Source organism: Dipodomys merriami, unplaced genomic scaffold, assembly GCF_024711535.1.
Source record: "Dipodomys merriami isolate MVZ:Mamm:240054 unplaced genomic scaffold, mDipMer1.0.p SCAF_8, whole genome shotgun sequence".
Lineage (NCBI taxonomy): Eukaryota > Metazoa > Chordata > Mammalia > Rodentia > Heteromyidae > Dipodomys > Dipodomys merriami.
The window spans coordinates 15,084,597-15,109,781 of NW_027206401.1; the positions used below are offsets into that span (position 1 = coordinate 15,084,597).

The window sequence follows — 25,185 nt, forward strand, 5'->3', positions numbered from 1 at the left end:
GACCTTCCCTTGTGTTCATGTGATAAGAGAAAGAGCTCTGGCACCTCTTCCTTGTCTCAAAGGACACTAGTCCTGTAGGACTAGAGTCCTACCTTGTGCCTTCATTGAAACATTATCAGCTCCTTATGACCACTTGCTTCTCCAAGTACAGTCGCAGTGGAGATTGGGTTATTAACAAAAATTTAAGGGAGGCCCAAATAAGTCTTTGGATCAGAATTTTCCAACCTGGGGGTAACTTCGGGCTGCTTGAGAAAGTGGTCATATCAAAACAGCCCGCATGTTTCACGGCACAGATAAATTCTGAGATAAAACCAGATATAGGTGGTGAGTTTTATAGTCTTTAATAATTTATAGCTTAAAATGGTTTTGTAACACTTAGCCATGGTTCACAGCTACGACGTTTGGTTTCTTGCTATCCTGTGAGCGGCAAGATAGGCAGCTTTGTCCTTGGTTTGAATGGAAGGCTTGTAGAGCAGAGCTGGCTTTGGAAATACCTTTGGCTACAAAGGGACAGAGGTAGGACTTGGGTTCTTATTCTTGGTCTCAAGGGTTCACTGTGAGGGGTCAGCATGCACACGGTTGGACAGAAGCCAGAAGCATGGTTTTCAAGAGCACACAAAATAGCATAACATCAACACATTGAAATGTGTGCTTTAGAGTATGGGGACAGGGGAGAGAGGGAGAGCAGTAATAAGATGGAATAATCAGAGAGGAAAAATGGAACCTGGCACCAAAGTAGGTGATAACCTGACTGAACCAGAGGCGATGGCTATGATTAATTCTCCCCTCTGCACAGTGATAGGGCTCCATGCCCAGGATATCTGGAGTGAGAGTTAAGAGATGGCACAAGAAATACCCAATTCTGCCTTTTCTAGTCCTCTATCTTGTAAGGAACAGGGAGAAAGGTTTGCAGTTCTGCTATACAATTATTACTCCCAAACTGTTTCACTTCATGATATCCTGGCCTCAGAGTTTTAACTTGATGGATGCTGGTTGAACTGTCTGGGAAACTCCTGTCCTTCTCAAAGGTTGTTTGTAAAGGTGAGACTTGAACGCTGGAGCAAGGGCCTAGATGAGCTCAGAACCCAGTTCTGCACACTGCCTGCTGAGCAGACATCCTTACTCAGCAGCGCCTCTCATCTCTAAAATGAAGCCATCATGGTCGGCCAGCTGGGCTTGGGGAACTGGAGCCATGAGGATGAGCTTAGTAAAAATGTCTTCCAACACAGAAGGTGTTCACTAAAGGCAAGGATTATTAGTTTCTACAGACATGGCAAGGAGGGTTTCATAGAGGAATCTTAAGGTGATTAAATGTGTCCTGCCAATATTTACACAGCCAGGAGGAAATAAACTAAGCAACCAGATTTGGGGACAGCTTTTATGGTTATTAATTATCAGACGTAAACTTACTAGTAGTAAATTCTATAGTACTAGCCCCTATCTTCAGTTTTTCAGAAATTATGTTTCAAAGGAATTATCTCATGTTTTCCTGAACAAATGCTTAGTTCTTGTAAAATACAGAGAAAACAGGGCCTTAGAAGAAGAACAGCTGGATGCTGGAGGTCTGCACTGCTCAGTGGTGGTGTACTAGTTGCTTCTAAAACACAGAAATACAAATGTTTTTCATTCCAAGAATACCAGTGTTCCCTGTTGGCAGTAGAAAAACACCTTTATATATATAATATATATATATAAATTATTTCTTCAGTATTAGCAATCTGATTCTGAGTTGAATGTATTTGTGTCTCTGTTTCCTTAGGCATTCTTAGTACATACAATATTGTTTTGGCTTTAACAAGCTGTATAAAATATTAGCTCACAAGAACATATCAGTTATCTTTTTAAATAAATTGTATTTGGGGGAATTTTTCTCCGCCACAGAGAGATTTTAATTTTAGAATTGAGTAACATTGACTTTTTTTTTGCTGGTCTTGGGTCCTGAACTCTGGGCCTAGGCACTGTCCCTCAGCTCTTCAGCTCAAGGCTAGCACTCTACCACTTGAGCCACAGCACCACTTCCGGCTTTTTTCTTTTTGCTTATGTGGTGCTGAGGAATCGAACCCAGGGCTTCATGCAAGGCAAGCACTTTACCACTGAGCCACCTTCCCAGCCCAACATTGATTCTTAACATTATTTCCCATAGAGCAGCAGCAGATACCTGATACTCTGATACCTGAGTGTTTAAAATCCAGGACAGGAATAAAAACACAGGAGTTTAGAGCTTAAGGGTAAAAGTAGATTTGAAAGCATAATCAACTAAATTCCAAAAATATCTAGCATTATAAATGAAGGCTTAATAGGCTTTATGTATATATTTTTGACATTTGACATTATTCTCTTAATGAGCTTTCAATCTGTAATGAAATTGAAAATCATGTAAATTTTACCTGTGTGTAAGAGAGAAGAGAAAGAGATAATGAGGGCAAAGGAGAGTAGTTTGGTATATATGAGAGAAATTGCTAGAAACGATGTAGAAGTGTCAGGGTAGACTCTACTTCATTTTCATCAATGTATATTCAAAGACAAATTCTATCAGTAAACATAGCTAAGAATGCCAAAATCATTTTGTGTTAAAATTACTTTTATTCGGGATGAAAATACAGCATGTAACCAGGTTAGATGATAAGTTTACGATTAGTTCTTTATCACATATTTCAAAAGAACAATATACTTATTTCCCATTGTTGTTACTGCAATGTATGTCTTTTTTAAACTGTTATTTAGGTTACAATGTAGTGTTTTACTGCAGGTTTTCTGAAATAGCAGATAGAGAACATTCTGCATACAAATACAGGCAGAAAACAATGACTATATGACTTCTCAAAATAAGAACAAGGAAGACACCAAATTTACAACTTGGAGCTCTGAATTCAAGGAATCATTTTCTTTAAATAGGTACTTTCTTGGGTATGATATGGCCTGATAAAAGCTCTACACTTTACAGACTGCAGCGACATAAAGCTATTTCCAACACAATGAAAGATGGATCTGAGGTAGAAAGGTGGTCATGGCTTTCCTCTTATATAAAACAATTTTCTTCTTCTCAAAATATCTATGCTGCAAATAGACACCCCTGCCCCCCAACCCACCCAGCCTATCCTAAAAGAATAGCACTTTCTAACTTTCAGCCTCTCCTGGCACATTCCAGTGTAAGAGAGCTCAAAGCGAAGATGTTCTGATGTTTAAAAAGCACAATATGCTTGAAGCAAAACATATTTTCTTTTTTCTTTTTGGTTTCTCTACGTTTGGTAATTAAGGAACTTATAATAATGCAATTAAGTGTTAATTTTTTTAAAAAATGGAATCAATAACCATAACTGAATGTACTCAAAAGTAGAGGCAGGGTACAATCATCTAAGCACAAACTCCCATTTTTCTGTAGAAGCAATGACAAAGGCTCTTAAAAAAAACATCCTTCCTAAATGTCTTAATCTACTGAAAGTTAAAAGGACACCTCGTCCATTTACCCAAAAGGTAAAATGAGACGCAGAGACATAAATTTGGGTTTGCTTTCATAAGGAAAGCAACTACGAGTTTCAAGAATCATAAAGGACTTGAAAATATATCTTTAGTTCTCTTGTGCTCTACTCACACAATTGTTAAAAGGTCTGCTGTGTATTTAATGATGAAATTCAAGGCCTGTGGCCCTGGAAGGTTGAATCAAGTTTTGTTTCTGTCAAAATGAAAATATGCTTACATAGGCAACCTTTGGTAAAATGATCCTAGAGAAATAATTTCTAATGCAGTCTTCCCTCTCATAATGATTGGGATAGGAAATAAATAAAGTCATAGAAAAAAAGGATAAAAAAGCAGGAAAAAAAAATCCCACTAGACATGCCATTTAGGCCCACAGGATTTTTTTGTGGATACCAAGTGGTAACTAATGAACTAAGTGTATAATGTTCCATAAAGTTAAACTGCATACTTAGAGTTGTCAATTAATCAATATTATATGTATATATATAATATTTGATTCAAATACATGAACTTATTAATTTGGCCAAATCATAGAAACAACTAACAAATACACAGAATCTACTTGTTCATGTGGTTGGTGAACTGATAAATAACTAAAATGTAATGGGATAAAGGATGTAACAAAATAAATGAAGTTATTGTACAGGGTTAATATGAACAGCAGAAGGAATGTAAAAATGTAAGATGGTCTTCTAATGTATATGCAATTTTTGTCACGGTTATTAAAAAGACAGTGTTATATTAGAAAGCCCCCACCCACTTTCCCAATGCTTGTATACTTTATACAAATCAGTGACAAATACCATTACCAAATACCTCTCTGTTCATTAATTTACAGTTGCATAGAAAGGGAAGAAGATAACAATAATATGTGGTTATTATAAAAACAAAATATCCTTTTCTCTTTGGATAGTCAGTGTTTTACTCCCTTAGTAGAACACACAGTCAACAGCACATGTCAAAGAGCCATGGTGCCTTGGATTAAATGGAACTTGGAATTGGCATTTGCAGAAACGGGCAATACTGAGTCGGGAAATGTTGTTTGGCTAGATGAATGCTTCACATTGCCTAGGAAAAGAGAAAAGCATTCTGTCAGAAAAACGTTTGCAGAAGACAGTGTTGCAAAGAGGTCAGCGCTTCTAGGACATAGCAATACTTCTTTCAGAACTAGCAAATCCTTATTTTGCGTGCTCGAAGGGAACTAATAGCCACGTGGCTTTTGCTCCGTGGGATGAGGTCCTTAGGTCTCCCCTGGAAGTCACCTACTCAGTTTTTTGTTACCAGAATAAAAAAAGAAGTTAGAGTGAATGTCTTTATTGTGGCCAGGCTGGAAACAGAACTGAAATGGAGAGAAATTCACTTTGTCTGTGGGAGGGACTGATGATGAGTGCAATAGGTTAATTAAAAACAAAAAACAAAAAACAAGGTATCTCTGTTCCTGTCTGGAAGACTGTGAGAGGTCCCTTGTACAGGGGGCACCCTGGAAATAAATCTTAACATCTCGGCCACAGAGTAGGGCCCAGACAGAAGGAAAAGAAGCCAGGAATGATAATCAAAGGATGTGCAGAAGTGCCTGTTAAACTTCAGTATCTCAGGCTAGAGGATTGAAATCCAGTACATGCTCAAGGGAGTGGTATTCATCTTTCCAATATATGTTGGTCTTAAGGATTTTGTATTCAGAATTATTTACTTTTAAATCACTGTGAGATTAAAAACATCTGAATGGGCCCATTCCCTTTGAATTATAAGGGATCTCTCTGGACTCCTAGAAAAGACACCTCCCATGAGGGTCTATCCTGAGAGAGAACTACATTCTTAAAGAAGTTTCTGGAAAATCTTCCCCAGGTGTTCCTCTTCTCTCAGTTGTACTAGAAGCAGCAAACTCATTGGACGTGTACTGAAGAGTCTATTTCTATTAAGTCATGTCTATATTTTTGAAAACATCACTGCCATGTTGGAAGGAGTAAAAAGAATTCATCCCACATTGATAGCAGACTCAGTGGGTTCCAGGCATGTGTTGGGCAACAGGGCACTGAGATGAAGCCTTCCTGGCAAAGCAGGTCTGAAAGGTATCTCTACAACACACTCCCAGTCCTGGCTTACACGGGACCAGGGCCTACCAGTCAAGCTGAGGTACTTCGGAGGCATAGCGATAGCAGATAGCAGATTTAAATAGAGGATAAAGGCTAAAGGGAATTGTAATTAGTAACAGTAATTTCCCCAAATACAGAAGAGCAAGCAAATCAAACATGAGTAAAACTATCCGGGTAAAACATATACTTGTTATGAATTTGACACAGCTAGCTCAAAATGGAGGAGGCCTTTTCTATAACGAGGCAGATGTTTGTTAAAATTTTAAATCCATTAACTGTATTAAAACCTAACATCCACTAAACCTGAGAAGGTCTTGGATTGCTTTCTGGTCTAAATCTTCAGTATCTATACGGTATCTGGGGACTGATAAGAAAATTCTAGCTTTCTTTCCTGGGGCCTCCATTACTACAGCCTTGCCAACATCTTGGGACCATTGAACTCAAACTACTTGAAATCTTTCCCCTCAGGCATATCATGTACTTATGAGTCTCCTCGTAGGTCTCTGAACAGGTGCTGAGGTTTACTTCTTGGGGTGAAAAAGTGTTAATGTCCCCCACTTCAAAGCAATTTTTAAGTGATTTCAGCACTCACACAGATGATTTGACTCACACTCTGGTTCCCCAGTTTCTTTGAGCTGCTTTTCTCTCTTGATTCTGTCCTTGAACTTCTTAGTTGTTAATTTGAAGGTGCAAAACAGGCCAGCACTTAAAATTCCTCTAACATTTCAGTACGAACCATCCCACATTCTGACAACCACATTTGAACTTTCTGTTCTCTTCTGCTAGAATGGTAGCTTTATTCATCCTTTAAAACCAGACAGTACTGTTTCCCCCCTCCCTCCCAACCACTTCCTATATCAGATATGACAAGGTTCTGGTTCTATCATTATAATGGCTTCTTTGTCTTTTCTTTCGAATTGCTGTACTCTTGTTGCTTAAACCACAACTTCAACTTTTTAAAACATAGTACTCTTCATATTGATTGTTGGACAGTTTATTTGGGGGACTATGTGCTTTTCTGATCTCCAAGCACATCCCCCTTAGCTCTTCTTCTGTTTTACCTCACTTCCTTCTAAAGATCTTGCTTTCAATTCACTAGGGCAACAGAAGCAAAGAGAAGGCATCCAGCTTTCCCTCTATATCAAGTCTGCCTCACATACCCTTGTCTCTTAGCTGTCTTCGGTGGCCAAAAAGGAAATCAAATCCTAAGACTCACTGAAAAGAGAGTAATAAACAAATGCATGAAAAAAAAAAAAGTTCTCCAACTTAGTACATCAACACCAAGGTTCTTGGGAAGGAAACAGCGGAAGGCTTAAAGACAGAGCTACCAACAGATCTCTAAAAATCGAATGGACATTTAATGGAACTCTGGGCCTGGGCACTGTCCCTCAGCTCTTCAGCCTCAGGGCTAGCATTCTATCACTTAAGCCACAGTGCACTTCCCGTTTTCTGGTGGTTAATTGGAGATAAGAGTCTCACAGGCTTTCCTGCCTGCCTTGAACAGTGATCCTCAGATCTCAGCCTCCTGAGTAGCTAGGATTACAGGCATGAGCCACGTGTACCTGGCAAGACCCTGTTTTTTTTAAGACAATGCTCTGTGCTAGGCACCATAAGCAGACTTGGGAAATGAGTGTCTGGCCACGTCTACCCCAGGCGACTTTATAATTTATGTAATATTGATGTCAGGACAGAGAATCAAATAATTACTTTGCCCTCTGGGGAGTCCCACTCTTTCCCCCAAATCTCCTCCCCGCCCCTTCCCAGCCCACACCTACCCCCCACCGACAAACTGGAACAGAACCACAAAGTCAAGTAAGTTTACTTATTTACATGAAAATGAAGTAAGACAAAATCAATAGTTGCTAATCTGTTTACTCCAGGTTGGAAGCTAATCAAGCCATTAACTCTTACCTGTGGCCTGCTGGGGACATTTGCTGCAAGAGAAAACAGAAGAAATCAATCAATAGAGGCTCTATGGTTGCTTCTCACCTTCCTGAATGCAAATGTGTACAAGGCACCACCCAGACTGGCATAGTAGCTCTCAGCTCTTAAATGGTTGTGAGCCCCAAATATGAACCTGACTCCCTCAACCCCAGGCTGAGTGCTTTTAAACCAAGGCCAATTTTCCCAATTAGCTTATAACTCATAAAGTAGAACAATTCTACCCAAAATATACAAAATGGATATCAGCTCTTTAAAAAAATCTGCACTAAAGCGTTCAGGAAAGACTTGGTTTTACTACAAAACAAAAGGTAAGTCTTCCAAATTTCCTATTTCAATCATGTCACACAGGAAATTATCTGTGCAAATTCTGTTCCTGCCAACAGTTGATAGCTGCATGCCTGCTCAGCAGCCTTCTGAATGCTTGGGTTAATAATGCTGTTTGGCTGTGCCCACCGGAGGAGATACTGTCATAACCAAATAGTTCCATTTCTTTCTTGTCTGGGGGGCACCATCATCAAGTTGCTGATCTCATCTGGTGGCTTGGTGGCTTTCTTCTCCAAGGTCTCTCTGCTTTCAGGAGGAGGAAGGAGGATCTACACTCCTCAGGATTGGCAGCGTCTGGGTTCCTAGTCACATTCAGGGCTGTCTCTAATGCTGTAGCACATTGCATTTCTTCCATCTCCCAATTATTCTACACTGAAGGGGAAAGTCACCAGTGACTGGCATCTGTGTGAGGCCTGGAGGAAAAGCATCTGGGAGAAGAATCTAATTCAAGCCCAGTCTTATCAGATATGTATGTATGTATTAGGCATCAAAGAAAAACCAGGGAACTTCCATTAGGATATGAGCTATACCCCAGGGATATCTGACCTAAATTATTACTAAGTATGTACGTGCTATGTTTACATACTTTATCTATAAGAGACAGTAACACTTTTCTAGTAATAATGAAATAAAACAAATAGTCAAACCCAAGACAGAAGTCTAACCAATTTTACTCCAAATCAGTACTTTTAACCCGATAGCTTTTCACCAAATAAAAAGCTACAGGTACCCTCCTAGACACATCTTACAAATACACTTTAAGAGAAAAATTAGAAAGCAACTGCATTTCAGAAGGTTTTAGATTTTTGATTAATGTCACTTCAAGCTTAACAAACATAGACTTTTCACAGTAGGAATATACTGGCAAGTTAATAATTTTAAAAGCACTTGCTTGGTCTGTTGGCAACAATTACTTAGCTTACTAGCAGTATCCCGTATATTTGAAGAATATTAACAGGAAAAAAGTGTCAAAATATATCACACTGAAAAGAAAATGGATACGGTAGCCAGTGGATATTTGGTATATACATTGGTTAATTGACAGGACACTTAAATGCCCCTTTTTAATTCTTTCACTGGAAAAGAGGTCAATGCCTGACCCTGTTCTGAAGCTCAACATCACTTTAACAGATTTTAAAAGGTCCTCATTCAAAGATACTGTAAGACTAAGTAGGATATTAACCCAGACCCTGGAATTCTGAGGTGTTACATTCAATACTATGAGATATAGTTAAAAAGTGTCATGTTAAAATAAGCGATTTGTGCAATTAGGATTTATAGTTGCAGAGTTTCATTTTAATTCCAAGACTGCCAGGAGTGGAAATTAATTTGTGGCCATGCTAATTTTTAATCCACAAAGGATCAAAAGTCAAGATTAACATGCAGATCAATTCATCGTATGCTGATGACAAGCAATTTTAAAGTTCTCATTAGTCATAGGGGATTGAGAGACTGGTTTGCCCTTGGGAGGGTGCCAATCTGATTTGTGTAGGTAAATCCTCCAAAGGTGGCCAGTATTCTTTGGGATTTGTGAAGCCTTATTCAAATATTTGCTAGCAGAGCAACCTACAAGGAGCACTCAGCAAAGGAAACTTTCTGAGAACTAGCAGTAAAAACCTAAATAATGAAAACTTGCCAGTCAGAAATGTAACCATTCAAAAAAGTAATGAACTAGGCATCATCTATGCCACATACTGACTGATTCTGTATCACTTTTTCAAAGTATTTAATTACAGTAGGCAGAATTAAATATCAGTGTTGTTAATAAGTCCTTTAAGCTTTTTACTCTCTTCTTTTCCTTCCTTTTTCTTAAAAAAAAACCAGAACCAAGAACAAACTGAACTCAAATTAATGATGCGACATTTAGAAGCCAAAACAAAAACATATGTCCATCTATCCATCCATCCATCCATCCATCCATCCATCCATCCATCCATCCATCCATCCACCCACCCAATATCTAAAATTCACAGAGTTCTAACAGATACTATTCATCATTTCTCACAAGAAAGATATTTAAATTATTCAAAAGAACACATAACTAGTAATGCTCATTCAGAGAAATGTACAAGTATTATAAATTATCTGTGGATGACCAAATGTAGGAGAACATGGAGGCAGCCTCCCGTGAAGGCATCTCAGGCCTCCATGAATTACTGAATTGCACAGATTAATCTACCATGACTGAGAATGACACAGAAGAGGTTTAGCCTCTGTGATGTACAAGCCCTGAAAGATAAACACAGCTCAAGAACCCTGTGACCATAAACAGCCAGTTGATGATATTTTCAAACAATGCTAACTCTAAAAGGACAGTCATAACATGAGATAAACACATTTACCTCTAAAGACTCAATTTTCCTTACAACTATGATGATTAATTTTATTTGTTTTGTTTTAAACAAGGCATATGGATCAGTCCTTTGCAAAATACACACATCAGCTTATACCTTGAGAAAGATTTAAGAGTGTTTCTTACTTTGAATGCCAGACAAGACTGGATTGATATCTAACCTCTTTGTGGCAAGCACTAAAAGTAACCCTAAGGAACAGCACAGCCCCCAAATGAGGATAAGTAACATAATGATAGGCTGTACCTTGGAGCCAGAAAAATGATTTCATGGGAACCAGATTGCTCCCTCAATTGCTGACAGCAATAACAACATCTTCAGAACCCAGAAGAATCAGAGCTGTGATAATGACCAGTCAGGCCACATCTATAACCTGGACCTTTAAGCTATGCATATCTTTGTCCCCTGCCACTAACTACTCTACTTAAACCTAATGCAATGTCTTCCTAGAGTATGGCTGAAGGTGAACTAGGATGTTATTTTTCTGTGGTCTATCTATGCCATGTAATTTCTTTCTCTTCCAAATTTATTTCCTAATAAACTTTCCAAAAAAAAAATGTTGTAAGCTGAGTGCCAGTGGCTTGTGCCTTAATTTAGACACTGGGGAGCTAAGATCTTAGGATCTGGGTTAAAAGCCAAGCAGGCTGAAAAGTTTGTTAAATTCAATCTCTCCAGAATAATAGGTGTTAGGAGAAAAACTGGGTTGGAGATGTGGCTCAAGTAGTAGAACACCAGCTGAGTGAGCAAGTCAAGTAAATGTGAAGTCCTAAGTTCAAACTGTAGTGCTAGGTTGTTGTTTTTTTTGAACACCATTGTAGTATACAATTCTTAATTTGGAAATTATACTTTATTTTCAATACAAAGCACATTATTTATACACAAATTGGCTATTAATAAAAACCGATTTTTAAACTGAAAAATGACCATTCTAACAATTAACTAAAATTTGGTAAACATTATTTAATTGATTAGAATTTGTTCTGTAATTATAAATTTGGTATGAGCTATACTACAAAGTAATGAAACTGAACTTGAAATTCTGCCTTATTTTCATGTAGTCATTAACTAAAACATAACTCAGAACCAAAGCTTTTCAAATACAGTTCAACCTTGACTAGAGAACTCATGCAACAGATTAAATTTATCCATTACAGTGGCTACATGCAGCCTGGCCAATAAGCAAAAATACAATGGTAAGTGGACACTGACACTTCAGCTTTTGGATACTACAGAGTCTGAAGTATTAGTGTACATACGCTTGCATGTATACACTTTGTGAGTGTGCATGCACTTGCATGTATACACTTTGTGAGCAGTAAATGTGAGAACTAACATACTGTAAATGTGATCCTAAGAACTCTGAGAAGCTGAATATTAGAATTACAAATAAAACCCTTCAATGCAGATATATATGTATATATTAATAAAATGTAGTAGAACCTTCAGGGTAATATTCTTGAAAATTCGGAGTATATTTTATTTTACTTTTAATTTTTCTTTTCTCTGTGTGTATGTGTATGTGCTGGTATTAGGGTTGAAGTCAGGGCCAGGGTGCTGTCACTGAGTTGGTTTTTTTGTTTTTGCTCAAGGCCAGAGCACTAGCACTTGAGTCATAGCTCTATGTCTGCCTTTTTGGTAGTTAATTGAGATAAGAAGCCTGGGCTAGCTTTGAATCATGAGCCTTTGGCGCTCAACTTTATTTTTTAATTTTAATTAGCATAAATTAATTGCCAAACTCTCTCCATTGTGATAGTCACAACATGCATAGAATCTGCTTTGATCAGACTTACTCCATCTATATTACTCTTTCAATCCCTCCCCCCTCCTCCTTCAGTATTTTTTGGGAGGAAAAGGGAACTCATTATGCCATTTTCATACATATTTATAATGTACAAGAAGAATATATTTAAATATTTGTTTCTGCACCCTGTTAAGGATGCCCACCTTTCTTAAACTACAGAGTGGTGTAAAATGAAGGAAAAAATTGTAATGAAATCAGTATATATTATTTATTTATATTATTGATAATTGACAGTACCTTTTTCCTCATTTAAGAAGGCTATTATCTGAAGAAATGACAGCAAAGGGTAAAATAAGAGGTCATAGTTTATTTAAAATCTTAGTTTAGCTAGGATTATAGTCAATCATTGACATCCAGATAGGGGAGTCTAATGATCTTGCTTCAAAGCCAGCCTGGGCAAGTGGTAAAGTATCAGCCTTGAGTAAAAAAGCTAAGGGAGAGTACAAAGCCTTGAGTTCAAGCCCCAGTATCCACACTGTCTCCCTCTCTCCCTCTCTCTCTCTCTCTCTGGCTCTCTCTCATAGTTTAGTGACTGTATACTTTGCAATCAAAGAGGACACGGTTCTCAAAAGACTATTTTAAATAAAAGTCCTGCATCTCTCTCTCTATATATACAGACTCTGAGAGAGACTGCTGCTGTTTAAAACCACAGAGGTCTCTCAGGTGAGAGCCCAGCAGAAAGCACAGCATGGCAAGATGCCAAACACATACCATTTGGAAAACAAAAATCGATAAATTAGAATCATTATATAATTTCCTTTGGGATCTCGACTGTTTATTTGGCAATTTTCTGGTTCTTGGTTGTTCCTATGGAAAATTCACAGAGTCATAATCTGTGATGCCTTAAATTATTTAAATTATTTGGCTCTTATACAAGGATTATTTTATTCCATGAGAAAAACCAGCCAACAAAAAGAAAGAAAGAAGTCTGAATATAATCTCTTTTTGTATCATATCCAACAACAATGTCTGAAGAGAGAGAAGTACGTTAGAAAGGCTATTTTCATGCCTTTCCCACTAAAAGCTCTTCTTCAATATAATGGAAGTTTATTATGATAGCCTGCACTGAAGAGAACAATTTGTTCTAAAAACCAGACATCAGTGCATATGCCTTCACTGTCACACCTAAGGTGCACTACAAATTTCAGGAGCGGAAGCGCCGTCTCCCTAGCAGTATGGGGATGAGGGCAGGAAAAGGCAGGGCACTGGCCTACTCACCGCAGCAAGATGGAAATGTGTTGTTGATCTGCTCCATGACCTCAGTGAGGTCCGTGCTGGTGTCACGAGGTGGGGCCAGCAGATCCTCTGCAGTGGTGATAGTACAGAAAAGAACAGATATATGAATGCCGGCCTTCTGCTAAAACCTTCCTTCAGGTACAAATACTATAATCAAGCTCAAAGTATCAGCGAATCCATGACCTCTCATTTGGAAAGAAAAATTTCAGGGAAAATATCAAAATTATTTGTGCATTCATTTGTTGGCAAGATAGCCCTAATATTAGGCTCCATCTCCAGCCCTGATCACCTCTTTTTTTTTTTTTTTTTTTTTGGGTCCGGTCATGGGGCCTGAACTCTGGGCCTGGGCACTGTCCCTCAGCTCTTCAGCTCAAGGCTAGCGCTCTACCACTTGAGCCACAGTGCCACTTCCGGCTTTTTTCTTTTTGCTTATATGGTGCTGAGGAATCGAACCCAGGGCCTCATGCATGCAAGGCAAGCCTCTACCACTGAGCCACCTTCCCAGCTCCTGATCACCTCTTTTAAAAAATAAATTGGGTATTTGTGCAGAAAAATCTTTGCACCATTGGGAAATATAAGACTGGAAAACAAGTGATGCAGTCAGTTGCTTTCAGTGTCTCAGTTGGAAATCTAATTTTTTGTTGGTGGTGTTGTTCCGGTACTGGGACTTGAACTCAGGACCTCATGTTCTCACTTAAGTTTTTCTGCTCAAAGCTGGCACTCTATATTTGAGCCACATCTTTACTTCTGTCCTTTTTGCTAATGAATTAGAGATAAGAGTTCCTTGGATTTATCTGTCCAGGCTGGCCAGATAAATCAGTGGCTAGGATTATTGCTATGCGCCACTGGTGCACTGGAAATCTATTTTGGATTGAAAAGTGTTTTTCATACACAAAATTATATTCTACCAATTTTGGTTTTTTGGGGGAATTTTCAACATTGGCAAGTACATACTGTCCCCAAAGCAAAGGTTTGCTGTGAGATATTCTGATGCAAAGGTACATAAAAGATACTCTGATGTGTTTTTATATTCTGCAATGAAAAGTACCAATAGTTATCTTTTACTTTTTTGGGGGGGAAGGGGGCTCTTTTCATTTTTTGCCACTGGGGATGGAACCCAGAACACTGCACTTGCTAGGGAAGCACTTTGCTCTGTCCATCCAATAGTTATCTGTTCCTAATATTTTAATTTTTTCTCTGTGTACCAAAAGATATCCTACAAGACAAATACATGAATTTGATTACAGAATGTGGTCTCAGGACTTGAAATGCCATTCCTGATTGCCTAGCATCAGTGACATGTCCCATCCATCCCCTCCCCCCTCCACACCTCTCCCCCCCCCCCCCCCCCCGGGGACCAATGAGGGTCTGGGTAACGCTTCGGCCTTGAAGCAGCTGGCAGGGTGATGTCCACCAGGCCTAGGATGGATAATGTAGATGCATGCTTTTCTAATCCAGGGCTGAGAAAAACTATCACGCTTATGATAATGGTCTTTAGGTTTAGGCTCTTACCATGTTACCAATATGAAAATTTTAGAGGCCTATTATGCTTCGTTGTCAAAAAAATTGAATCCATCTCAAGGCACATAAGCAATTTCTTGCTCATTTCAAAAAGGAAAGAACTTTTTTTTTTTAAATTTCAACTTTCACCAAGATTTCATCTACTCCTACACATGACAGAAGCAAGCACGGTGCAGCTAAAATGTTTGCTTTGGGATATGGTTAAAATGGCTCTGTAGCCTGGGCATTATGGTTATGTCTAGAGTCCACTGACCTGCCTGGTGGAACTGTGGACCTGGGTCCGGGTCAAGCGAGTAGCTCAGTGCAGAATGCTGGGGGGAAGCCCACGGGGAGACGCCATTGATTCGGGAATCGGATTCAGGCTGAAATCACAGGCAGAAATTAAAGCAGAGCAAGGATTCACCTAATCCTTGGGAAAACAGTTCCTTTCAGACTGCCCCTCCCTCACCACGCATAATTAAATCCAACACAGTTGTTTGCCTTCAGGCCATTTTAAACACATTTCAGCATTACTTGGGTGGGAGGATAATTCCCTAACATACCAAGGGGCCCCAGTCTCTCTCTTCTGCACTTGAAATCACTCAGGGTTCTATGTAGCAGGATTTGTCATTCTTTACCCCTTACATTTTCTGTCACTTTATCAATCAAGTGAATTTAGTGATGTATTACATTCATCTCTCAAGTATTAGAACTGGGTTTCCATGGTGGGAAATTAATCCAAACTCAAAAATTATCTCAGATTGGAAGGCCATATTGCCTTCCCCACTCTTGGTGAAGAGCATGACTTTGGATTAAGTGGCTTGAATACAAATTCCAACCCTGCCACTCATAAGCAATGTAAATCTAGGTAAAATGAGACAACCTTTTGTCACCACCGATTCTCTCTTTACTAAATAAGCTTGGTAATAATAGTGCCAGTGTCACAAGATTTTGTGGTGCGAGGGATAGATGAGTTTTTTTCTAAAATGACCTGCAGTCTGATAGCTAGTCCCCATTGAAAATGCACTCCTGTACAATCTTTGCAATGGTAATGGATAAGTTGACAAATATATGGTCAAATGATCAAGTCTGATGGATTCTATCGAGGATGCAGAAGTTATAATTCTTGGATGCAGAGTTGTTGTTGTTGTTTTCCCACCATTAAATCTGTATTAGTTGAAGTCTAGGAGCTTTTCCTGTTTATACTATCAGAGTTCAATTTTCCATCTACTTCTGGCATTCACACTTAATGGTTAAGAAGAGATAAGAGCTCCAGGCTGGGGATACTGGAGCCATTTAGATAGCAGCTATCTCCAAAAGTATTACAGTACAATTCCAAAGGCATGTGAGCCATCAGGCAGCTCTATCTAGCAGGGTGGGTGGAGGGAATCGGAAGTCAAAGAGTCTTCAGCCCACCTAAGAGCATCACAGTAGAAAATTCAGGTGTAGTGTTCTTCTGCAATGAGTCAATCACACACTAAGAGGCTAGCAAGCACTTCATATACTAAAGAACTGCTCCCTTATCCATACATCACTCAGAAACTTCAAGTTCATTGTACAAACAGTGTAATTCTTGCAACCTAGATGACTGGCACTGAGATGAGAATCGAATATTCTAAGGTTGAACAGAAAGCCAGGTCATTCTTTATTTTCTAAAAGTTTCCAAATTTGGAAGCCCTGAAGCAAACGTTCTATCAAGTAGTGTCACACAATTTTGGAAGCAATGATAGACAGCAAGAAAAGCTCATGGCCAAACTATAGGGAGAGATGGATGGTCCATGACTGTTGATAGTGCAGAGATTAGAATGTTTGGAATGAGTCTGATGAATTAAAAAAACCAATAGCCACGGTGACAAGCTGGTTTTCAAAAATTGCTGCAAATCATTGCTTCAGCTTTGATTCACCGATGATTTCTGAAGGAAAGTATTCCTATCACACTGCCAAGCACCCCCTCAAATACACGGGAGAAAAAAATAAAAACAAATGATAACTTGAATTTTGCTGTTCGGAATTCTTTAAGTGGGATTTTGCCCTGCATGTTCCGGCTACAAAGGTTTCTTCTTTGTTGGTTGTACTCTTCAGGGCTAAATGCCTAACTCTCTGCATCAAGTGTTTAATTGGACAATTCCATCCTTTCCTTTTTGGTGGTACTGGAGCCTCAGGTTTACAAAGCAAATCACTTAGACCACACCTCAGTGCCTTTTCTTTTAGTGTTTTTTTTTTTTTTTTTCAAATAGGGTCTTGTGCTTTTGCCCAGGCTAACCTTGGACTGTGATCCTCCTTCCTATACCTCCTAAATAGCTGAGATTATAGGCATTCATCATCATGCCTAGCCCTACAGCTATGCCTTTATGCATGCTACTATCTGTCCTATTTGGTCTCTGAAAAGATCACAGGCACCAGAAAGGCAGAAACTGTACCTGAAGCTTCCTTTACAAACCACAGAATGTCTTTTTTCCCCCCAAATTACACTCACTAAGCATTTTGAAATCTTCAGCATTAAGGGGAAATAAAAAGAGGGAAGAAAAAATATAGGAAAGCAAGGAAGTAGGAAGGAAGGAAGAAAAACCACAGGAATGGAGGTGAAAGGAAAGAAAGACGAGGAAAGAATCGAAAGTAAGAACTGACACTTCTCTATAAAAGAAAGTGTATTTAGCATTCATCCCATGTGTGTATTCTCATCACAAGGTAAACTGTACTTATTGTCAAAGAAGTTTGCAAACAAATGCCATAAAACACAGTCCCAGGTTAGGAAATAATAGTAGCAAATTAATAACCATCTGTTACTTTCATGAAAATGGGAAACAGTAATTTTGGAGTGTGCAGTTCTAGGTCACTGAGAAGAATGAAATTTTTAGGTTACTTGCTGTCTTGTAATTTTCACAGATGGTTCTCTTACGCAATCCAGGCAGATGGATGTCGCAGGAACTTTTCTTACAAACTATTCCAAGCTGAGGTAGACTACAGTGCTAAAGAAACTCTACTGTCCACCGGGAAAATACATTTTGATGGCAGGGAGGATTTTGTGCATACTTGTGAAAGGAGACATCTAAGCCAGTCTAAATTAAATTAGCTATAGAGGTGAGAAACTGAAGGTAGACCTCTCGACTTCAACTAATTCCCAGCTCTGGGAGATGGACAGGGACCTTGCAGAGGTGGGGTGTGCTGGATTCTGCACCTCCTACCTGCTCCAGCAGCTGGCGAAGGCGGTGCAGCTGAGACTCCAGCTGTTTGTTGTGATCTTCTAAAATCTGCATCCTGGCCTCCAGCCGGCCTTTGTGCTGCCGAAGGAGTTTGGCTTCCGCGATGAGCTCGGAATCTTCAGATGTGTGGTGAGGAGATACAATGGAGTCGGGAGGGGAACCGACAGGGAGCCCCCTTCGCAGATGCTGCTCCTTGAGCTGCTCGTATTCCACCTGGAGATTCCTAATACAGAAAAGGCACAGACGGAATTGCCACTGTGTATACTGTCTTCCTTCCCAGACTCTTTATGAACTCCAAATTTAGCCTGTGGTACCATTTCTTCTCATGGCAAACACACACTAACCATAAGATGAGCAAGCAGGAAGGAAATCTGTGGGTTCAAGGAAGGCATCATCAACATAGCCCCAAACGCTGCTGGGTCTGCAGCAAACATACTGGTGTGTTAATTAGTATTAAAAAAAAAAAAAAGATGGATGGGGCTATGGTGACCTTCACATAAAAGCATGAGTCCAGGTCTAGCACACCTTTGCTCTTCCTCCAGGTCAGCAATAATCCTTTCCAGTTCTCCACGTTCTTCTCTTTCGACAGACTTCAGGATCTGGGCTGGGCTCTGGGGCTGGCTCACGGGAGACTCCCCACCCAGTGTCTGGCAGTACTGTTGGATAAGGGCATGCTCGTCCTCCCTAGTGAGACAGAGGAGAAGATACAGAGGTTCACATCCGGATGGTGACACTCGGGACATAAAGAAAGTGGAACCAGTGATGCCCAGTTGGTGGCTGGGCCAGGATGGTCTTGGAGCTCAGTGTCTCCATGACAAGATGTACATCCAGCCACACAGGTGTCTGATGTATACAAACCTTCTGCACCTGTTATATATAGTCTCTCAGCTATTTCTCACAAATCTCAGGAGAGAAATTTCACAATCAAGACAATAAATGAAGACACAGCAGTCAATGTAAATAAGGCTAATAAGTTAATATAAGCAAGGGTTAGTTAATATAAACATTATCACAGAGAAAAGTCACTCACTGAAAGCTGATTAAAACATCACTGAGCAAAAATAAGCTGACTCTCTTGTCCTTAGCATTTTGTTCTAAGCAATTTGGTAATGTTTTATAACCCATAGGATGGGCTTTATAATACTCATATTCTTTCACTTAAATAATTCAGCACAAATGGAATTTTAGATCTTTATAAAACACAGATATGTTACTTGATAATATCAGTAGGTAATTTTAGGACCTATCATTCTGCATTAAAATGACATTCAAGGCACTAGAATTCTCCCATTTATCTAACTACAGCCTAATGAACTAGACATATCAATAATGAGGTTGAATTACTGACTGATAAAAGCAGAAGTATAATGAAGTAGGACAAAGTTGATACATGCATAGGGAGGGGACATTTTGCAGCAGGCTTGGATGCTCTTCTCTTCCTTATGAGACAGATCCAGCCAGACCTCCAGGTGAATTCAGAACCTCTGGTTAATGCTAGTGCAGAGGACAGACTGTACCTGGCTTGTATGGTTGATTCTGGTAAGCACGTCCTGGGATCTATGGATGTATTAGAAAGAGCTTCCAGGAAAATAACACCTAAGTCATGACTATCAGATCATAGCAATGTAGCTAGCCCATGACGGTGTAAGCAGTGTGGCTGCACATATCTCTTAGCAAACCTGTGTGTTCCTCTAGGGCCAGGCCATGACCTGAGGCATCCAAGAAGAACCTGGGATCAGCAGTCCTGGACTTTTCTCTACTTCACCTGGGCCTTGAAATTGCTTGTGCTCTTAAACTGATCCTTGGTACTTGATACTGGGCAAGAGCTCTGATTCCAGTGAGTGTGATAGGAAGATCCAGCCCTGTGCAATCATGGTTTAATCTGACAAATGGGGGGCTGAAATTACATCTACAACTTAGTGAGTTCTCAGAAGAGGAGGCATGCTCTGGGTATGTAAATGAGAGAGAGAAAGAGAGAGAGAGAGAGAGAGAGAGAGAGAGAGAGAGAGAGAGAGAGAGAGAGAGAGAGAGAGAGAGAGAGAGAGAGAGAGAGAGAGAGAAAGAAAGACAGAGACAGAGACAGAGACAGAGACAGAGACAGAGACAGAGGAATGGGGGGAGGATCAAGCCAGGGAGAAAAATGAGTGCTATACTTGAGAGTGTGCCAGAACAGAACAGCCAATATGATGGATTTCACTTCCTTCTTTCATTTTGCTCTCTACCTCCACTCTCTCCCCTTCTTCCTCTCTTCATAAACACACACACACACACACACACTTGTACATACATATAGCTACTCATGTACATATATATTTTCTGTACAGATTTAGAAACTGTACATAGGGCACATGGATGGCAGGATTAGGGATGAAGTAAGCCATGTAATCATCCTTTGTCTTTTTCCTGAAGATATAACACACACACAAGTTGGCAGAGCCTCTATGAGAATCCCATGCTTAGTTTAAAAGACCAGCAGAGGAGAAAATGGTCATGTCACTGCTGCAGATGGTCATGTGACTAGTGAAGATTGGCAACACTGGAACGTAGACCCAAAGATCCTAAGTTGCCCATGTAGCAAAATCTGAGACCCTCAGCAAATGGTCAAGAGCCAGAATATTTTGTAAATATTTCTCAAACTGAAAACAACCTGAGTACAGAAACTATAAAGGAATAGCAAAAAAAAAAAAAAAAAAGATAGGTGTGTATGTGGGTATACATGTTCCAGTAGATTTTCTATACTTTTACGGATAAAGCATCATCAGCAATTAATACAAAATAGTAAAGGAAAGCTGACACATAGCTTCCTTCTGTCCACAGGAGACTATGTTCAAAGATGATGGGCAATGTCCAAAGTCCCAATGAGTAGATTGCACAGGTTAAATACTTGGTCCACCTGACAAATCAAAGAATGAGTCAGGACAATGCAAAAGAGGACAGAAGTAGATGGTATTGTCAGGTGTTGGGATAAATAGGAGGTAAAGAGATCCTCACAGTTTAATTACAGACCTGTGCCAGTATATCTGAAAGAACAAAGCCAAGTTGGGACTTTTCTTGTAAGAAGTAACATAAGGACATCAATAACAAAAAGAGAACTTGGACCCCAGAAGCTACCCAGCTGGTCTCATGGCAGTGATTCAACCACAGCTTTTGGCACGGAGTTCCTCTGACCTTTTATCTCTCGGAACATTACTGTTAGCACCTGACCCCTGGGATTCACTTACTCACTGTTCAATATCAACATAAACAAAATGTTTTGTTTTGAAGTTTCAGTACCATGAAATGAGTCAAAGTTAGATTCAGGATGCATTTGTTGGCAATGTTTATGTAGATTCATTTCTTTTGGGCCATTTGTGGGATCTGTTATTATAATTATCATTGTCACTAATACTGCATTCATCATTAAGTGTCTGGAAGATAATTAAGGTTTTTTTTTTAAAAAAAGAACTTAAAAAATAATTTTATGTAACATATAATTCTAATCTTATGTGTTTGTCACATAAGATTAGACTTAAAGTTAAATATAAAAATAGATACATCACAGTTCTTAATTATATGTCGTAAAACCCCAGTGCAATTTCTGTAGGCAGTACTTGATGCACTAGATTAAGGTCATTAAACATCAATGGGGTATTTTGTGTTAAAGCAGAAAATATTTTTTAAAATGTAGGTCTGCACTAAGAAACTCCATTAGATGGAATATAATTTACTTTATTTGTCATGCAGAGTAAATACTATTTAGATTACAAAATTAGTACCTAGCAGATGACAAAAGAACCATGATTCATTCAATGACCTTTTGGAAGGAGACAAGACACAAAAATAACAAAAAAAAATTCCTTTCTTGTTAAGAGTTGCTCTGTTCTAGGCTAAAGATTTGCAAACAACTCTGGTGTGAAACCACATTCAGCCTCTCTGTACAATCGATCAATCAATCCTTCCTTCTAATAGGGTCGGAAGGTAAATCCATGGCAATGGACTAAGGGACTACTATCTTTGGGTTCTAGCTTCTGCTCTAAGACCATCTTGGGTGCTGTTCTTCGCAATGGGTTTGCTCAGTTCTTCCTTCAAAAATGACTTAGCATCTTCAAAACTTAATGCTCTCTGAAAATGGTTATAGTCAGACTTTCAGAGAAAATAGGGAATATTAAGAATTGGGGAAGTGGGGGTAAAAAATTGGGAAACTGGTTCACATGCTAGGCTAAGGAATTAGCAGCTCTTGAGCTCAGAAGCAGGACAAGGAAGCAAGCAGCTTCATGGAAAAGGAATGCCATGGAAAAGAAATGCCTTCTCAGGCAGCACCATGCTGAGACCAGGAACGGCCATACCTACAGCCACAATGCTTGGGACGTGGGGCTCTACTTCTTAACTATGAGATGCTGGGCAGGCTCCCATTCCTCCACAGCCTCCTTTTACTCATCTGTAAAATGGTGCCAACAATGTGAACAACGGTCTCATCTCACAGGGTTTGTAGGATAATTCCTCAGGAGACAGGCAAAATGCTGAGCACGGTGCCTGGTTCTCGGCATTTTCTATACCATTGAGGGGGATAGGGCTGCTTTTCTATCTTTACTATTATTATGCAAGTGAAACCTAATGATGTTCTTCACAGACAAGGTTGACATGACAAAACAAAACAATAACAACAAAACGAAACAAGCAACAAACAAGAGGGGCCTAGAGGTAAAGTAGAAAATTCAAGAAAAAGTACTGTGGAAATTTGCTAAGCCCCTCCCTTCCTTCCTTCCTTCCTTCCTTCCTTTCTTCCTTCCTTCCTTCCTTCCTTCCTTCCTTCCTTCCTTCCTTCCTTCCTTCCTTCCTTCCTTCCTCCCTCCCTCCCTCCCTCCCTTCCTTCTTCATGGGGCGGGGTGTCAGTCATGGGGTTTGAATTCAGCACTGACCTTGAGCTTTTCCCACTCAAAGCTAGCACTCTACCACTTTGAGCCAAAGTGCCACTTCCAGTTTTCTGGTGTTTAATTGGAGATAAGAGTCTCATGAACTTCCTGCTTGGGGCTGGTTTCAAACTGTGATCCTCAGATCTCAGCCTCCTGATTAGCTAGGATTACAGGTGTGAGCCACTGTTATCCTGTCCTTTTCTTCTTCTTCTTCTTCTTCTTTTTTTTTTTTTTTTGCTTAAGATAATTTGAATTGTCATCTTTCCCAGTAACAAACTAAAAAGATGAGTTAAAATCTTGATGGTCTCAAGTATCAGAGTCACAAACATGCTGATATGCTTTCCTGTCCACTCCTTCTCCCTCTCTGTCTCCTCTTCCTTTTCTCTCCCTACTCCCTCCCAATCTCCCTCCTTTCTCTGTGGTATTTGGGGCCTGAACTCAGGTCCTGGTGCTTTGATTTAATTTTTTCTGCTCAAGGCTGGTATTCTATCACTTGAGCCATAATTACCGTTCTGGCTTTTTGCTGGTTAGCTGGGGATAAGAGTCTTATCCACTTTCCTGTGTGGGGTGGCTTCAAACCATGATCCTCAGATCTCAGCCCCCTCAGTAGCTAGCTAGAATTACGGGTGTAAGGCACCAATTCCTGCCATAAACATTCTAATTTCTGAGTAGAAAAGGGGTTAGGAACTCAAAGAGAAACGTATCATCCCAAAGAGCAGATTATCTGGGGATGGGCTGAAGAGCCGGGCACTTCATGATCCCATCCACAATCACCAACTTCCCTGCCCTTCATGATACTTTACTCAATACTGCCACATGCAAAGAGCATAGATTATGAAATCTTTTAAAGTTCTTTAAATTGGGACTATTCTAGTTTTTACTTGTTTCATTCTAAAGAATACCCATAAAACCACAGATCTGATCCAGCTTCTCATGATTTTGGAATATAAGCTATCCCAAAGTTTCATTCTTTCAATTTTTAAAATTATCTATTATTTCATATCCCACATATTTTTGGAAAACTGACCTTAGGTAATAAAAAGAATAGACATGTTTACAAATAGTTGAAAACATTTGCTCCTTTTGCTTATCTTTCTTAAGGGATATCGATGGTGTCTGGGATGAAAGATTGATGGGGGAGGCATGGCGTCCACTTTTCCTCTCCTCTGGGCAGCTTTCTGTGGAGGCCATGTGAGGGGCGAGCAATACATGCTCCAAAAGGCTCAAAAGGCCTTAATTAGTCATTCTGTGCTCATACTTTCACTGTGGCAATTTCAGGCTAATGATATGACTAAAGATACACACATAGTTGCATACCACCTGACAGATATACTAAATAGCTCCAAGAGCCTAGGTAATATGAATGGAATGAAATAAAATAACTAGGACATAATGGGCTTAAAGGATTACCTTTCTTTTTCCTTTAATGTAATTTATTTGATTGTAACTATATATATATATATATATATATAATATATATATATATAATATATATATATATATGTGTGTGTGTGTGTATGGATCAATTGTGGGGGGGGGTACTGGGGTTAGAACTCAGACCCCTGTGCTTTTCTCTTCTTTTTTTTTTTTTTTTTTTTGCTTAGGTTGGTGTTCTACCACTTGAACCATACCTCCAGCCCACAAATGAAATTTTAATACAGAGTCTGATTTGCAAATGTCTTACAAACTTCTGGAACAGTTAACAACTGCCTCTTATAGTCAGTTTTAGCACGTGGCTGCACTGTAAGTATAAAACAAATATTTGTTCAATGGATTAATTACTACATTTAATGATAGTATGTCAGGTTGCATTCAGCTGTTCATTATCTCATGCTATTTTGTCTTTTCTGAAACACTGGTGCTGACTTTACCTCTAGCACTCACTCTAATTTGAAGGCAGGATAAAGTAGGCTGGCGCATTGCCTATACTCTGTCCACACAGCAAGACAAATGTATTTTAAAGATGAAAGATATGGGTCTTAAGTACTTTATTTCATGTAATTCCTCAGCAATTCTGGTGGGAAGTATGTTGATTTGAAAGATATTTAAAGTATTCAGTCAGTTTATATGAGATGCACATTAGGAAATAAGCATTATAAATACATTCTAATCTTAATTGGACATTGTTTCAGATTTGTAGTGCCTGAAAAAAAATTTTAAAGTAGAAAACATTACTATATTATTGTCAAGTGCTGAAATACTAATGCTAGATATTAAAAATTGAGAGCTTTTATTGATAAGCTTAATGATAAACTATTTTTTAAAATATAAAAGAGAAGGTATTCTATATTAAAGTGTTTGTTATTTCTACTTGGCTTTCTCCGTAGTCTGTTATTTAAAACTACCTCAGTGCTATGCTATGTT

At 39.2% G+C, this 25,185-nt stretch overlaps 1 protein-coding gene across 10 annotated transcripts in view; it reads right to left on the bottom strand.

Annotated features, from left to right (window-relative positions):
- Positions 1–2,563: 2,563 nt before the first annotated feature.
- Positions 2,564–25,185, bottom strand: part of Utrn (utrophin) — a 427,285-nt gene continuing 404,663 nt past the window's right edge. For all 10 annotated transcript variants that reach the window (XM_070010729.1, XM_070010724.1, XM_070010730.1 and 7 more), the window contains 6 exons: positions 18,455–18,613; positions 17,912–18,152; positions 15,001–15,109; positions 13,209–13,295; positions 7,482–7,504; positions 2,564–4,545 (listed from right to left, as the gene is read on the bottom strand). In XM_070010729.1, the coding sequence (XP_069866830.1) occupies positions 4,537–4,545; positions 7,482–7,504; positions 13,209–13,295; positions 15,001–15,109; positions 17,912–18,152; positions 18,455–18,613 (628 nt within the window). In that variant the 3' untranslated portion in view covers positions 2,564–4,536. The remainder of the gene's footprint in view (positions 4,546–7,481; positions 7,505–13,208; positions 13,296–15,000; positions 15,110–17,911; positions 18,153–18,454; positions 18,614–25,185) is intronic.